General features: G+C 41.6%; 1 protein-coding gene across 1 annotated transcript in view; it reads left to right on the top strand.

Moving 5' to 3' along the window:
• The window catches only part of TNNI3K (TNNI3 interacting kinase), a 47,427-nt gene that overhangs the window by 15,775 nt on the left and 16,471 nt on the right, over positions 1 to 15,181 (top strand). The window contains exons 14-17 of the mRNA XM_048944841.1: positions 189 to 281; positions 367 to 424; positions 548 to 742; positions 1,082 to 1,186. Coding sequence (XP_048800798.1) covers positions 189 to 281; positions 367 to 424; positions 548 to 742; positions 1,082 to 1,186 — 451 coding nt within the window. The remainder of the gene's footprint in view (positions 1 to 188; positions 282 to 366; positions 425 to 547; positions 743 to 1,081; positions 1,187 to 15,181) is intronic.

The raw sequence follows: 15,181 nt of genomic DNA, 5'->3' as shown, positions 1-15,181 counted from the left end.
GTTGCAGTCATTTCTTTGTTACTGGGGTTTACTGTGGTTACTGGAAGAAAAGGGGACAGGATTACCTGCCAAACAATTTGCAGGAGGAAGGGCAGCATTTACTGTGCAATGGCTTTGTGAAGTTAAATGCTGATATTCTGCACTGTAACCCTGCGTTTTACCAATAGGCCGAGTGCTTTCTTTTGCAGAAAAGGCAGACGTGCTCCTCCTCCGTGCTGGTTTGCCATCACACTTCCATCTTCAGCTCTCTGAAATAGAGTTCCATGAGATCATTGGCTCAGGTACCAGGAATAAGAAAGCCTCCATTCTAAATGTTTCATGTTCAGAAGGAGCATCTTTACGCTCATTTATCTTAAAACATTTCAGGGTCTTTTGGAAAAGTATACAAGGGGCGATGCAGAAATAAAATCGTAGCAATTAAACGGTAAGCTTACCAGACTTCCTTTCTGTTTGGCTAATTATATTGTCTGAAATATTAAAAAATAAATAAATAAGTAAGGCTTTATGATATTCTTGTCTTACCGACTTCTTTCATGTCAATTCTAAGCTATCGAGCCAACACCTACTGCTCCAAGTCTGACGTGGACATGTTTTGCCGTGAAGTTTCCATTCTCTGTCGACTGAACCATCCATGTGTCATCCAGTTTGTTGGGGCGTGTTTGGATGACCCGAGTCAGTTTGCCATTGTCACTCAGTACATTTCTGGAGGATCGCTCTTCTCCCTGCTGCATGAACAAAAGAGGTATTCCACCTGTTCTTTGCAGGGACTTGTACGGAATTTGGAAGACAAATACATGTGAACTGACATTAATCCTTTTCATTTTGGATTAAAGTAATAGTAAAAGGAACACAATTGGAAAGAAAATGGCTCTGATTCAGAGTATGGGGTGAACAAGGGAAATTAATAAGTCATCAAAAAATTTGATTTAGTCTATTATATGCATTTACAATACATTATGTACCATTATTTTGTGCTTAAAATGTTGGCAGAGTTTCATAATTTCGAGATAAGAATGATTTGCATTTAGCTTTTGTCTGTTCATTAACTTTGAGTAATACCGTATTTTTTCTTAACATATAGAACTCTCGATCTGCAATCTAAGTTGATAATTGCTGTAGACGTTGCCAAAGGAATGGAGTACCTCCACAACCTCACACAACCTATCATACACCGTGATTTGAACAGGTAAATGTCTTTCTTTATTCTGAAAAGTCAGGGAATGTGAAACCTCAACACAGCAGCAGTGGTCTGTAGCCTCACCTGCGTGGTGCCTCACTGAGATGGAGGAGCTCGAAGGAAGGAAGGTCTGCTCACATCAGTTGGGCTTGATAGTTGGGCATGACAGTTCCACATTTGCTGGAGGCTTTAATAGACTGAAATTGAGTGACAAACAATTATCAACTTCTGTGATTCTGTGCAACTTCTCTTTATTTATTTGTTTATTCGTGTCACTGACAGATTTCTTATCGGGAGCTTGCAAAATATTTACACCCTATTTGCATGTATTGATCCTGCATATATTAATCCCACAAGATAAACAATATATGCAATGCACTGTATACCCCCAGTAGAGTTTTTTAATCCAAGGCATTAATTAATTATTGTCACCAGCTTCTGTTCCTCTGAAAATTAAGGACCTCGTTTAAAATAGCCACTTGACCCCCTAAGGTCAATAACAGACTCCCCTCCCATCTGTCTTACCTGCCTGTCCTGAAAGAGGAGAGACATCAGATGAGCCTGCACTTGTCCCAGGAGGGAGCACCAGCTGGTTTGATTAACTGCTTAATGCTTGTCGTAGTCACACATCAGGTAGATCTCAGCCCAAGAATCAGCTAACAGTGCCACTGACAAGGAGGAGAGAATCTCTATGGAGCCAGTTATCCACGCTTCCCTCTGGAACTGAAACTGAATTGAAAAATAGCTCGTATGGGAACTTCCTCAGTCACACTTGGTGAACAGTAATTTTCAGTGAAGGACGAAAATGGTAGAAAATGGTGTTTTCTTACATTTGGCACACTGATGTTTAATGCTCGTTAGAAACAGGAAACGTCTTTACTCAGAGGATTTTTTGTGTCAGGTCTAAATCAGAAATCACTGCAGCGAGCCATTCTGTGCTAAATTCTGCTTTGGTAGTAGGCTAACCTATAGGTATATACAGAGGAAAGCAACCAGACAAAGAGAGCTAGAGCTGAACTGCTGTTGCACATTTTAGCCATGCTGGATTGCTTGGAAACTGCTCCTTCACATATGCATGTGATCGCTGTGACAAGAAAGCCTCTACTGAAAGGATTTTTAAAAGTGGGCTGAGATGAGTTACAAAGTGTGTTTTCTTCAGTGTCAGACAAATGTCTTCATTCCCCTTTAGTTTTACTACTTGTTTTAAACAATAATTCACAAGTGTTTGTCTTGTTTATATCTCAAGTGACCAGTCCTGCAGAGTGGTGATGATAAAATAAAGAACTTCCCCACATCTTTGCTCCAAGTTTCCATTTCCCAGTGATACTGACAGCTGCATTGAAGGATTACCTGTGAAACACTCATCCTTTTGGGAAAAGGAGATGATTTTTTCCCCTTGCTGAGTGAAGAAGTAAATTAATGGTGAGGCTGTGCCTAGTTCAGGGTTCTGGTATCGAGTTATGTAGAAAAAAAAAAGAGTAAGAAATCCATTTTCTGGACATTGGCATCTTCAAGAGAACAGTGTGGCAGAGTTCCCTTTCTTGCTTCCAGTACAATGACAGCACTACAAGGGACACCTGTAAGTTACAGGGTTTCAAATGTAACATCTGTCCTCTACAAATGAAAGCTCTCTTGAGATTTGAAGCTTAACATACAGTGAGTAGTGAGCAGTGAGATGGGTAGATTCTGTTTAAGAACAGTCACAGAAGTGCAAGCCAAAGCCCATCTATCAGCGTTCAGCCTTTTGATGACGTCAACTGTTGCTCCTTCAGTTCCTGTCTCCCCATCTCACTGCCTCTCCTCAATGCAGAGGAGAACATTGCCATTTGCAGCTTGTCATTTTGGAGACTTGTTCTTAATAGTGGAGTCCTGCACGTAATTCACTGGTTTCTTTTCTGGTCCATTAGATTTCCCACATAGACAAATATGTTTTATTCTGCTGTTCTGGAAAGATGGATGCAAATACTCCTTTAAATCAGTTTGTTTATTTTGGTGTTTCATTTTAATTTTTTAGTTGAGAGATTCTCGGTTTATTTACAGCTTAGCACTGTAATTTCAAAATAACATTTTGTCCTTTAATAACCTATTTTCCCTTCCTTTAATGGTTTTGTGTTTTTTGCATTTCTAAGAGCCAAGATCCAGACAGTGGCTGATACCTGAGTTCTTGGTGTATACAGAAAAAATCTGTTCTACATTTTATTGAAAATAGTCTCATGCTGTGCATGTTCCAGAGAAGATTAGTGAAATACCTGACAGTATCAAGTCATGAGGATCTTACATACAAGTACAGCCCCTTGGTGAAGATAAAACATACTTCCTAGTTCTGCAGGTCTTTAAATCAGAAATTCTGCATGGGAATTTTAGGGCTTTGCTGTTACACAGATCAGCTGTAGGCTGTTTGAACACTGTTTGAACTTTCTGCCTTTGATTATTATCATTTTGCTTTTACAAGGCCTCCCGTGTAAGTCGTGAGCTTTAAGGTGGGCATTCAGTTCTTCAATTCCAGCCCAAGTCAGGAATGCTGGCAGCTTCTAACGTGCATCCTTTTGGCAATGACTCTTAGCCCATCTCACAGTACTGGGTCTGCATGAAGAGCAGACAGAAACTGCTGTTACTGAAAACCTGTTCAGTGAGGAAGAACTTGGCACTGGACAGAGATTTTTCTATCTTAACCTTTCCTTCTCAGAAGAGATATATATGTACATATATATATATAAACATATTTTTTTTAATACATACATATGTATAGCTGTTAACAGCAGCATGGCTTCACCAATCCTAAATACATGAAAATGTTGGGGGAAAGCTGGTTTAGGCACCACTGAGTGTCCAGTTTTTAAAGCAAAAGATGGATTCACTAGAATTTGCTGTGAAATTTGCACAGAACAACCTGTCCATCAACCTGCAAAAATGACCAGCAAGAATGGCTACTTGCTACCCCATTTTAGTTTTCTTATATACCTATGTAATACGATAAACCTGGATTGTGCACTGCACATCATTAACGTCAGCTACCTGCTGTCCTCCTCCTGACACTGAAGATTCCCCTTTCCTCCCCCCACCACCTCCGACTTCACACATCTCGAACTTTCCCACTGTGTCTCCTCCATAGACCCACACCCCTCCACCATTTACTTTCAGGCCCAAATGCTTTTATTTTGGAGCTGGAGCTCTTTTCTCTGTCAGGGCTCAGGCCAAAAGCCCCACACCCAAACGCTGCAGTCTGGGTAGCTGTGCAAGGACAGCGAAGATCCAAATCATATGGCTCATCTTCGTGCCTTGTCACTGCTGTTGCCCAAATAGTTCTTCAACGAAGGATTTTTAAATAATATTTTCCACACCCAAAAGGGAGTCTCACTAAAGAGCCAAAAAGTGTATCACTGCCTCACAGAACTTATGTCAGATCACATTAGTGAGGGTCAGAAGATAAATTTGCTGCAAGGACATCAGCGTGGTTGATGTGTAGTGCTGATAGTAGCTTAACTTTTTAGTATGAGAGCAAAAGCCGTGTTTTCAGCATGAGTCCCAGTCAGCCCACAGACACAATTACTGTATGAAAATCTTCATCGTAATGGCAGAGAAAGACTGAGAATGAAATCCTGACCCTCTTGTGTTAAGTTCTGCCAGTAGCTTCACAGGAGTTATATTTTTTTTCTAACCTTAGATTTAAGGTTATGACCTTCTTTGTGAGTTCTGAAATCTAATGCAGTGCACATAATGCATTAAATGAATCTGCAGCATGTCTTGACAGAACAGAGAAGAAAATGAATCTTTCATGTCTCTACCCTGGGAAAGGGGTTATCCTGCCGTTTGGAGAATAATTGGGAGTTCTATTTTGCTTTCCAAGCCTGGAAAAAGTTCTGACAGCTATCAGCAATGGTGGCACGTATCAGCTTATTACTCCTTATATCGAGTCTTACAGTGGTGAGGGATTGTAGTCACAATGATTATAGCACTTTAACAAAGAAAGAGACTATTTTAGTATCAATTTAATTTAAGGCGTCAGAGCGGAGCACGGTTGGGCCCAGCCTTTGAGCGACTAACCCTCATTTGATGGCTGCAACTCTGTGAAAGTTTCTGAGATGGCTTAGTGAGGGAGATGAAAGGGCGGACGGAGGCCTGGTGGTAATGGGGATGGTGTCTGCAGCTGCTCTTTGTTATAAAGCCCCCTTAAAATCTTAAAATAGCAGTTGCCTTTCATTATACCAACAGTGTATTAAAGGTAGAAGGGTCTTTTTATGGCTGTGTTCTTTGGGAAAGGAGCATGCACTGAATAGGCTTTCTCTATCTTTTGCCTCGAAAGCAGGGAGTCGTTGTGTCTGCCAGGCTGCAGCACTGCTCACTTTTGCAGCGTTGGGGCAATTACACGCTTTGATTCTTTCATCTTTCTTTCCTTCCACTGTTTCATGAAGAGATTGATGCTTGGTCTCACCATTTCTAACTGTGTGTGGCCTCAACAGAGGACAATTAATTTCTGATTCTGCTGAGATCATTATTAACCTTCTGTCAGCTCAGACCAGATTTATCTTCCCCCATTTCTCACAACAGAGGTTTAGTCTCTTTCTCACCATCTGTGGTTTTCAAATTTCCAAGTGCCATTGATGCAATAATGGCATTTGTGAGTTGTATCTTCTATACACTGCGGGTTATATATTTTCTTACATTAGAAAAATGAGTAAGTGTAGTGCACATTGAAGGTAAGAGATTGACAAAACTGAGCCTGAGGTGCCTCCTGCTTCCAGGTACATTCGTGCACTCAGCACTGAGGTGGGCTGTTCAGCACTTTCTGTTGGAAGCACTTACGTGAGCCATGTCTGGAAAGGGGGGGAGGGCTGTTTATTCCTCCATTGGGCTTCTCCACAAAAACTGACTCCTACGTTCTGACTAAGCTTATGAGGGCTGCATGTATTCAAGGCCTATACAAGCCTTGAGCAAATGGAAGTTGAGGCCAGGGCTCAGCACATCTTCTTCCCACTGAGAAACTGTGATAATTTTTGTTGCTACTGACAGAAGCCAAATTTGAACTGCAGCCACATAAAAGTCAGCAGTTGTGTGTGATCCACGTGTCTGCATTCAACAGCCTCAGGTCAGCCTTACGTGTGATTGATGCACTCTTGGGGGAATCTTAAAGCACGTGTTGTACTCAAATCACTTAAATATTTCAGTGGAAAATATATATATATATATGAGAGCTAAAATCAAGATAAACAGAGAGTTGTGCCTACATTATATGAACCCATTACATTTTTATGATTGCACTTATTTTCCTGCAATTTGGGTTCAGGTGAAGCTTGAATTCGTAGACAGTGATTTGTGGAAGTCCTGCCTGGGAGAGCTTAAATTTTATCTGCCCTAAAAACTGTAACATGCTGAAATTTGTATTCTTCACTTGATTGTTCTTGCTCATATCTACATCTCTAACATGAGGAATTTATGCTTTTTTGTTGAGACCATCAATACTACTTTCATTTTCCCTTCAGCATGTATGCTCTTGCCAACCTTTTCATTTCTTTTTTTCATAGGCTTTTCACTCTCTTGAATTTACTTGAATCAGCCAATGTTTTGATAAATATCATGTCAACACTGTTGTGTCTACATTCACTTGCTTTTATATTGCAATTTGCAATATAAAAAAATATATAAATATAAAAAAGCACCGTACAGTGGCTGCTGTATGAAGATCTTGATCCTCAGAGTTACTGGGAGCTAAAGCACTCTGTGAATCTTTCCCCACATTCTCAGTTCTTCGAAGATCTGTGTTTGTAATGCTAGTTCTTAAAGCCTCGCTCCTTATTGACAGCGTGCAATTGTTGTTCTGCTTCTTTATGTGTTCTTTGCTGAAAATTAAATCAATTGGAACAGCTTCCCTCACAGTAAGTAAATTTTCAATAGATTCCATATACATTTTTCTCACTAAGTAACAAGCTACCAAAGGCAAAGGATATTTTGCCTTCACAGTCATGATCCACATTATCATACCACTTCTAAGTACGAGAGTGTATGCCCTTTGTTAGCAAATACTTAATTAGCAAACATTTATTTGGCAAGGATTGTGTTTTGCCCCTTTTCTTCATTCCCTCCAGATTCTCTTGAGATCAAATGGATTTGTGAGCATGGCCATCATTCACTTTCCCTGTTGATCTCGAAGGCTTCCTCTCTCATCAAGTGTCTGTACAAAGCACAATCTCCTTTTCTTATTTAGAAAGAAAAAAAAAAGAAAAAAAAGAAAGGAAAAAAAGCACAGGTGTACAAGCAAGATGTTATTCCACCTCTTCTCAGATTGCTAACATTTATGACAGCTCTTGTCCCTGCTGCAACATACATTTGTGTTCTCTGACAGTATTGAAGTTGTCTGAAAAACAAGTGAATGTTTAGGATTTTGTTTTTCTGCTATAAAAAAAGTGATCTTGACCAAATTTCAGCCTATTTCTGAGCTACCTGTAAAAGTGCAGCTGCTCCCGAAGCTGCAGACCCATCAGGATGGGACTGCTGCAGTTCTGCAGGGTGCGAGTCCTCCCTGTGCTGGCTGACCCAGCTCAGGGCTGTGTGCAGGGCTTGGTTTGCATCTATGGCTCTCTCCTAAACCCCCACATGTAATGACATTTCAGTTCCCCTTGGGCCTATGAACCCTTTCCTGCTGATGACAATGTCACAAACACCTTCTCAATAGCCATAATTCATGCCACATATGAAACAACTACCTTGGTGCTTTTGGTTCTGCAACATCATGACATTCTTGAGTTGATCTTTCCAAATTGAGATGAGCGTAGTGTTTTGTTTGGGACATGCAGTGAGTTCCTTCTTCACTGGGCTGCTGGCAGCTCTTTGTCTTGATTGGGAGTAGAAACAAACAGAGCAACAATCGGAGCTTCGCGTTCAGCAATTCCTCCCTTTGTTCTTCACAAGTTTGCCTTCTGCTTTCTGTTCTGTGCGCACATCACAAAGCCTCTCACAGAAAGCTGGGATCCATACGGCTTCTTTTCAAAGCTGGATGGAAATCTCAAATCTCCAGGCATCGTTCTGCCATTGGCACACCAGTCTTATGGGGCTACAAAGTTTCTAAAAATGGCAGAGGCAGCAGGGTATCACGGCAAGAATTTGAACATTTTGAACTCTTAAGTTTGTATTTCTACACCTGAGCATACATCACACTGAAGGCATTGAGGCACTGAAAGCTCAATTTGCAGGGAACTCATTGGAACTCCTGCTGCTGGCACCTATGTTTTATTTGGCCAGCTTTCTCTTCTGCATACAGGCTGGCAGCATGTAATTCAGAAACATTGTTCAGGAAATAGGAAGGCAGCAGAGAAATGTCTTTAATTGTTTTGAAAGCCTTGACTCGCTACTGTGAAGGCAGTTTTGCTCCTGTGTATGTGCTTTTGCACTGAAAAAGTCAATATTACAAGAAAAGTAATTTGGTCCCTGATGAAATCAATATGTATATGGCTCACATCAGATGATTGTACAGAGCAATATCCTCTGAAATCAATGCCTATGGCAGGATATGCCCATTTATAACTTCACACTCATATTACAGTGATCCACTTTGAGGATAAGAGTAAAAGATCTTAGAAGCTGTAAATACAGAGAAGTGAATCAGATCACCTTTTAGTCAACCTGGATACCAGTGGTTATCCCTTATTTTTCACCATGTACTGACCTCAGACTATGGCTTCCCAAACTATTGTATCTCACAGTCCAATTTCTTTTCTAAAAGACCCTCAATTGAGAGTGTCATATTGAACAAGACATGAATCTGAAATAATCCTGAAGCCTGGAAAAAAAACTGATACAAACTCGGGAGTGAAAGGAATTGTTTTTCTCAGCTGGGAGGTATTGTGAAACACCTTATCCTTACTGCTAAGGAGCTGCTAAGTCATGGCCTGAAGCGATGATGGAGCACCTGGTGGGAAGGCAAGGCCAGCCCAGGGAAGCTCAGGTGCGTGCAATGCAATGCAATGCAATGCAGCTGAGTGATGGAAGGGCTGGAGCCAGGATCCACCCCTGCCCAGACCTCATTTAAGGACTGGCAGTGGAGGTGAGGGTATCCTGCTGGAGATCTTTGTGTATCTGAGGCTTTCTGAGGGTAAGGAGCTTCTTTTCCTTCTTTCTGTATCCATGGCTGCTGTAGTGTTTGAGTATGTATAATGTAGGCTGTAAGTTTGGTTGAGCAATGCCTGTATTTCACCTGGAATATCACTGTATATTCTAGACTTTGAGGAACAGGCAATCAGTCTTTTCATAGCTTACCTTTGCTTAAATCTGTAAGTGCCCTACGTCTATCAGCTGACCTCTTCCCCTGGATAACCACAGGGCTTTTATACTTCATGTTAGAAGAAGGCGCTTTCCAAAAAGGTTATTTAATGTTCTGTGTCTTTTTGATGAGCTCTTCCTTTTTCCTCCTAGTGTCTTTTTAGCCACTATGAGCTCTGATTTCTGTTTGAAGTTACATGGTGTGGTGACTGTAACTGATGTTCCAAACTCCGTAGTCACCTCAAATTCTGGGCGTGAATCTTGCGTTTCACTTTCCAAATCATAAGCAACTCCATCAGACATGGCTGGCATGAGTCAAACCGGTTTTCCCAATGGAAGTTCTGTAGTCCAGGTGGAGGGCAATGTGAAAGTAGTGCAGTCTTGAGCATGCAGCTGTGTCTTATTATTCCATAATTGTAGTTTTCTTATGTAGAATGTCTGAAACAGTACTGCACTTGCTCTCTACCCAGTGCTTCTTACTGTTGACAAAGAAAACATAATTTGAATTCTCTGTACATCTAAGCTAAAATAGATATTAACAAAGGCTGTACTTGGTCCATACACGGAGATGCACAAGGAAAGGAAATTCGGAGGTAGAGATGTGCCTGCAAATGGTGCCCTGCATCTCCCTCTAGTGACCGCTCTGCACGCAAACCTCGGTCTGGCCGTCCTAACTCCCTCTGAGCTTCTTTCTTTCAAGAAGTTGAAAATATCTTCTTTATTTTCACTAATGCACCAAGTTTATTGAAACTACACCTGGGAATGGCTAGTTTTTTTTCCCTTTTGATAGCTAAAGAATGCAGGCTTCTAGGACTTACTGTAATTTATTACGCGGACCAGCAAAGAACGAATTTGGACTGGCATACTTCAATCAGATTATTTAGCTGTTTATGGGGGGGCAGGAAATTGCATTTCTCACACACACACACATAAAGCAGGCGTTTCTTTCCATCCTGACTCAGAACAAAACCAAATGCCGAAATCTTGAAATGTTCCCATCCTATCTGTTTTTGTTTTCCCAGCTGCCCACATAAATGAATTTCTTTTCAAGACCTCGAGCCTTAGTTTTCCCTGGGACATGAACCTGGCCTCTGCACACTATCAGTTTCCTGCAGGAATTGTTTTGTGGCTCACTGTGGTTCCACATCTGCTGCAGGCTCCCTATGAGTTACAAACTTACTGCATGTGTGAGGCACGTGTAACAGAGCAGGCTAACAGCCTTCCAGCAAGGTCTGTGCTTCAGCAATGTCGTCTGTGCTATAATCACACTGAAGGCTGTGCTCTGCTCGCTGCCTTTTGGCTGTCAGAGTGCCTGTCTCACCAGCGAGGATGCATCCGAAGCGGATGTTCAGCCACACTACTTAAGCTTATCAGTTCAGGGGAGCTGAATGTTCAGCGTTCTGTGGCAGGTTGTAGCGGTGCCTAAAAGCTTTAAGTTGTAAATCCAGATATTAGTAGCTATTGCAGGGCTGTTCTGTTTTCCTAAATCCTCCTTCAGCCCTGTTTTAAATGTTACACAGTAAATTGGCTTCTGTTGTTTCTCTTGAGGAGTTTGTTCTGCAAAACATCTTGCATCTGAGTAAATAATATGCTAGTTGCATGTGGTTAATTGAAAAGATCTGTATTTCTGTTGCTCTGAAGTTATTTAGCAACACTGATGTGCCATTGATCTGATCAGCAGGTGGGGAAATCAGAAGTTGTAGGGTTTTTTTTTTTTTCCAGTTTCTGTTGTTTGTGGATGGTCGTCAGCAAATCACAGCTCAGCCCAGATCTGAATTTGTTTCAGAGCTACAACCAACTGAAATAGTTACCAATGAGGTAAATGTCTCTTAACACTTTTAGAACTGAAAGAAACTATCTGAGGCTTCCAAATAAAGTGAAGCTTTAGCTGTTGTGTGCTACATCAAACTGTTTCGCCAGAACAGGCTGTAGCAGAAAAGACCCTTTAGGCTCATTTGGGAGAACAGTTAATGGACTGCAATTTCCCTGTTAGTTCTGAGCTCAAAAATAAGCAGGAAGGTTGGCAGGAGTTATCCTGCCCCATTCTGACCCTCAGAGGTGATAACGCTCCCTAAGCTGACAGGCACACAGCTGGGGTGCAGCACTGCTTTGCCCAAAGGCAAGGCCTCGCTTCCAGACCTCATTGGTGCCTGGAGAGCAGAACTGAGTCCCCTCTTTCCTATACATGTGATATTTATACACGTGATTTTAAAAGGTGCAGCAAGGAGCAGTGTGCCATCTGTTCTGTTACACAGCTGTAGAGAATCGTTATGTTAAAATCTCATTTCTGCTTCTGTTCTTTTTTTTTGGGGGGGGGGGGGGTTGTTGTTGTAAAGGAAATAGCAAAATGATAGCTAAGAGCTGAGGCAGAGTTAGATGGCAAGTTTAACTTATTTTAAATCAATGTGTGCTTTATTCAATAACTATTTGTTAGCTCTTAAACTGTGCGTATGGTAGAAATGGGAGGTTACAGCTATTCAAGTTCCTTATTATATATTTATATTTTTTATTACTATTTTTTTTTTGTAATTATTAAGGAATGAAACATCTCACAGCAGGAGTTTTACCTTATGCTTTCTGGATGGAAATAAGCTCAAGCTGCCCTGTAGTCCTAAACCTTTTCCTTTACAATATTCACTGGAATACACAACTGAGAGCCTGGAAATACAGATACTGAAGGAAATGAGTGTTGATAGCTGCAGGGAGAAATGCAGTCCTTCTTTTAAGGTTAGACACCATCATGATCAAAAGAAAAGGGGGTGAAATTCTGGGAGAACAGAGAGCTGGACAGGCAGAAAATAAAATAGTGTCCCCAGCATATGTGTGGACCATATGTATGGGCATCTTTACAACACTGCAACTTGAACACAGCTCAGCCTCTTAATGAGGATAGAACTCAGGCTTTGATTTTCCTCCTCTGATGGAGCTGCAGTTTGTACTGCCTGTTGGCATGCTTACTCCTGCTTTGTCCTTCTTCCAGACTTTTCCTCCTGCCTCCTTCCCTTGACAGAGGACTTGAAACCAGAACACCTTTTGCAGAATCATAGAATGGTTTGGATTGGAAGGGACCTTAAAGATCACCCTTGCTGTAAGCAGGGATGCCAACCACTAAACTGAGCATTAGAACAGCTTTGGTGGAGGATTTGCCACCAGCAAAGGTCATCCAACAGCCAGAGGATGCTGGAGAGGTAGGGCTTTTAAGCCAGGAGTTTCAATCAAGATGTAATAATTAGAGGAGCCATGGTTTCAAGCCCTATGTGTTTCTCTGAGGTTGAAATTCTCCTCATAGAGAGGACAGGTACTTGTATTAGGTTGGTTACTTGTTTTAATGCCAGCCACCTGGAAGCACAGCTTGCTTATCCAATTTCCCACTGTATGGCTTAGAGCCACAGCTCTGTCTGCTGATGTCCTCCAATTGTCAATGTGTGATGACAGACAGAAAACAGACTGGTTCCAAATTCCCTGGTATAGTAATTCAAGTGAAGTTGCAGTGGAAGTGCCAGATACGTATGGGTGAATTTTTTTCCGCTGTAAGTTCTTACAGAGTCAGAACTTCTTCATCAGTGCAGCTCCTTGTTAAGGATTCCCGACACAGGTGGGCAGGTACAGCCACACAGACATACTTGTGCTCCTTGAAAATGCCAATCCTGAGCTGAAAGCAGCACTGGTATTTGTCATGTTAGTGCATGGAGGCAAGGTACCCCTGCCTCTAGGGAAGGCTGATGAGTCCAGGCAGAGCAGCTCTCAGTGCAGAAGTGCTGCTTACAAGGCTGTGACTTCTGCCTGGCGCTGGGCTCTTTACAGAGTTGTGCAGCAGCTGTCCTTGGCTCTGGGTGGCCCTTCCATGCTTCTGCCATTGTATGGGAACTGCTGAGTCACGGCCTGAACCTCTGATTGATCACCTGAGGTGAGCCATGAGCCAGCCAGAGGAGCACAGGTGGAGGCAATTCAGCTGTGCTGCTGGAAGGGATGGAGCCAGGCTCCCCTTCTCCTGACCTATTTAAGAGCTGGCTGCCAGTGGGGAAGGATCTCTTCTGGAGATCGCCTCTATTGGTGTTTTCTGGTGAGCTCAGCCAAAGGGTAAGCCTTCCATTTTATTCTCTTTTGTTATCATTGTCCACTTTGCGTAACTCTCTTGATTATATTGTGATTGTAACATCTTGATATCCATTGATCATACAGCCATTCATGCCATGTGTCCTTGAGAATCCAAGGAGCAGAGAGCTGTGGAAGTGTGATGTGTTGATGCACTCTACAGACTTGTTCCAGATAAGTCATAGCTCACTTCTCAGCTGCTTTTTATCATCCCAAGAGTTTTCAACCCTGAAATTGCCCTAAAATTTGCAAGTGCTATGATGCCTCAGCTGCAATGAGGCTGCTTATAAGTGGCCTTCCCTTCCATCCCACTCACTCACTGAGCATTCCCTGCTTCGTTCAATTAGCTGGGAAGAGGAAGTAGCTCAAACAGCTCTAGTGCTGACCTTGGTTTCAAACCGTAAGCTAACACATGAGCAAGGTTAGTAATGTGCTGAAACTGCTACTGGTTTTTGTCTCTTGACAAATTACTCAACAAGTAGGATGTTTCATGCAGCATCTGCTCTGCTCCAGATCTGGTATTTCTAGACAAAGCTGAGAAGCTGAAACAAAAGGTAGCCTCAATCTTTGTCTGAATTCATGTTTGCCGTGGGGAATGAAGATCCACATGACAGGTGCAGGCTGCACATCTAATAAATCTAAAATGGAGACATACTCCAAACAATACGATCTCACTCCTGGTTATTTGCATCTTTGCAGTCCACCAGTCCTTCATCGTCCTTTGATACTGACCTCCTTCACCGAACTGAAGATGAATGCCTTTAGGTAGCACAGAAATGTGAATTAGCAGATTCCCTATGAAATAGCTAACATGGAAAATATCACTCATTTAAAAAAAAAAAAAAAAAAAAACCTGCTTTTCCCATCTGTGTTTTCTAATCTTTGTTTTCTATTCAATGCAAGTTCTTGGATAAAATGCCCCAAAAAGAGAATTCATTCATTTCCAATTGTAATGTTCCTTTTTTTTTCCCTCTTATTTTAAACTAGCAAGGTGTAAAGGTATAGAAAATGTCCATTTGGTTCTACATAATTGGAGTACCTCTCTTTTCACAGTTTCAGTGTTAGAGTTACTCTCTTACTTGGATCTGGTGTGCAGCTGTCCTGCCTAGCTGCTCACGAAACCACATTTGTGCAAAACTTAAATATTCATAGACTTTTGTAGAAATCTTTTTGTAGCTGGTTTTTTTCATAGTTGTAAGCTTCTTTCTGGAAATCCTCTAATTGATAGGCTGTATACAATATGTGTTCCTTCCAGATATTATCCACATCATCACTGTATTTGAACAAATAACATGCAAATAAGAGCTGAATTTTCTTCAACATCAGCAGATGGATTTAAGCTACCATGCATCTCCTGATTTATATCTTCAGCCCTGGTTTAGGCTTAGTTTAGTTTTAGGACAAATCCAGGGATTTAACTTTAAGCCTCCAAATATATCCCTGCCAACAGCCCTAGGCAGAGTGCTGGTTACCCAGTTCTTTACATTCACTGAGCCTTGTAGTTCCCATGGTTTTGAAGACTTCACTGAAATTAAAGCACCTCTCAGAGTCAGTGCAAGCAATTCTCTTGGGTAAATGATTTCTTTGACCTCAGGTGTCCTGACAGGTTGCCCCATACAACTGCTGACTGAATGAGTCTTCCCGCATTTATTACCT

The sequence above is a fragment of the Lagopus muta genome, chromosome 5 (assembly GCF_023343835.1).
Source record: "Lagopus muta isolate bLagMut1 chromosome 5, bLagMut1 primary, whole genome shotgun sequence".
NCBI classification, from domain to species: Eukaryota; Metazoa; Chordata; class Aves; order Galliformes; family Phasianidae; genus Lagopus; species Lagopus muta.
The sequence above is the reverse complement of the archived record's forward strand: the minus strand, read 5'-3'. Positions and strand labels throughout refer to the sequence as shown.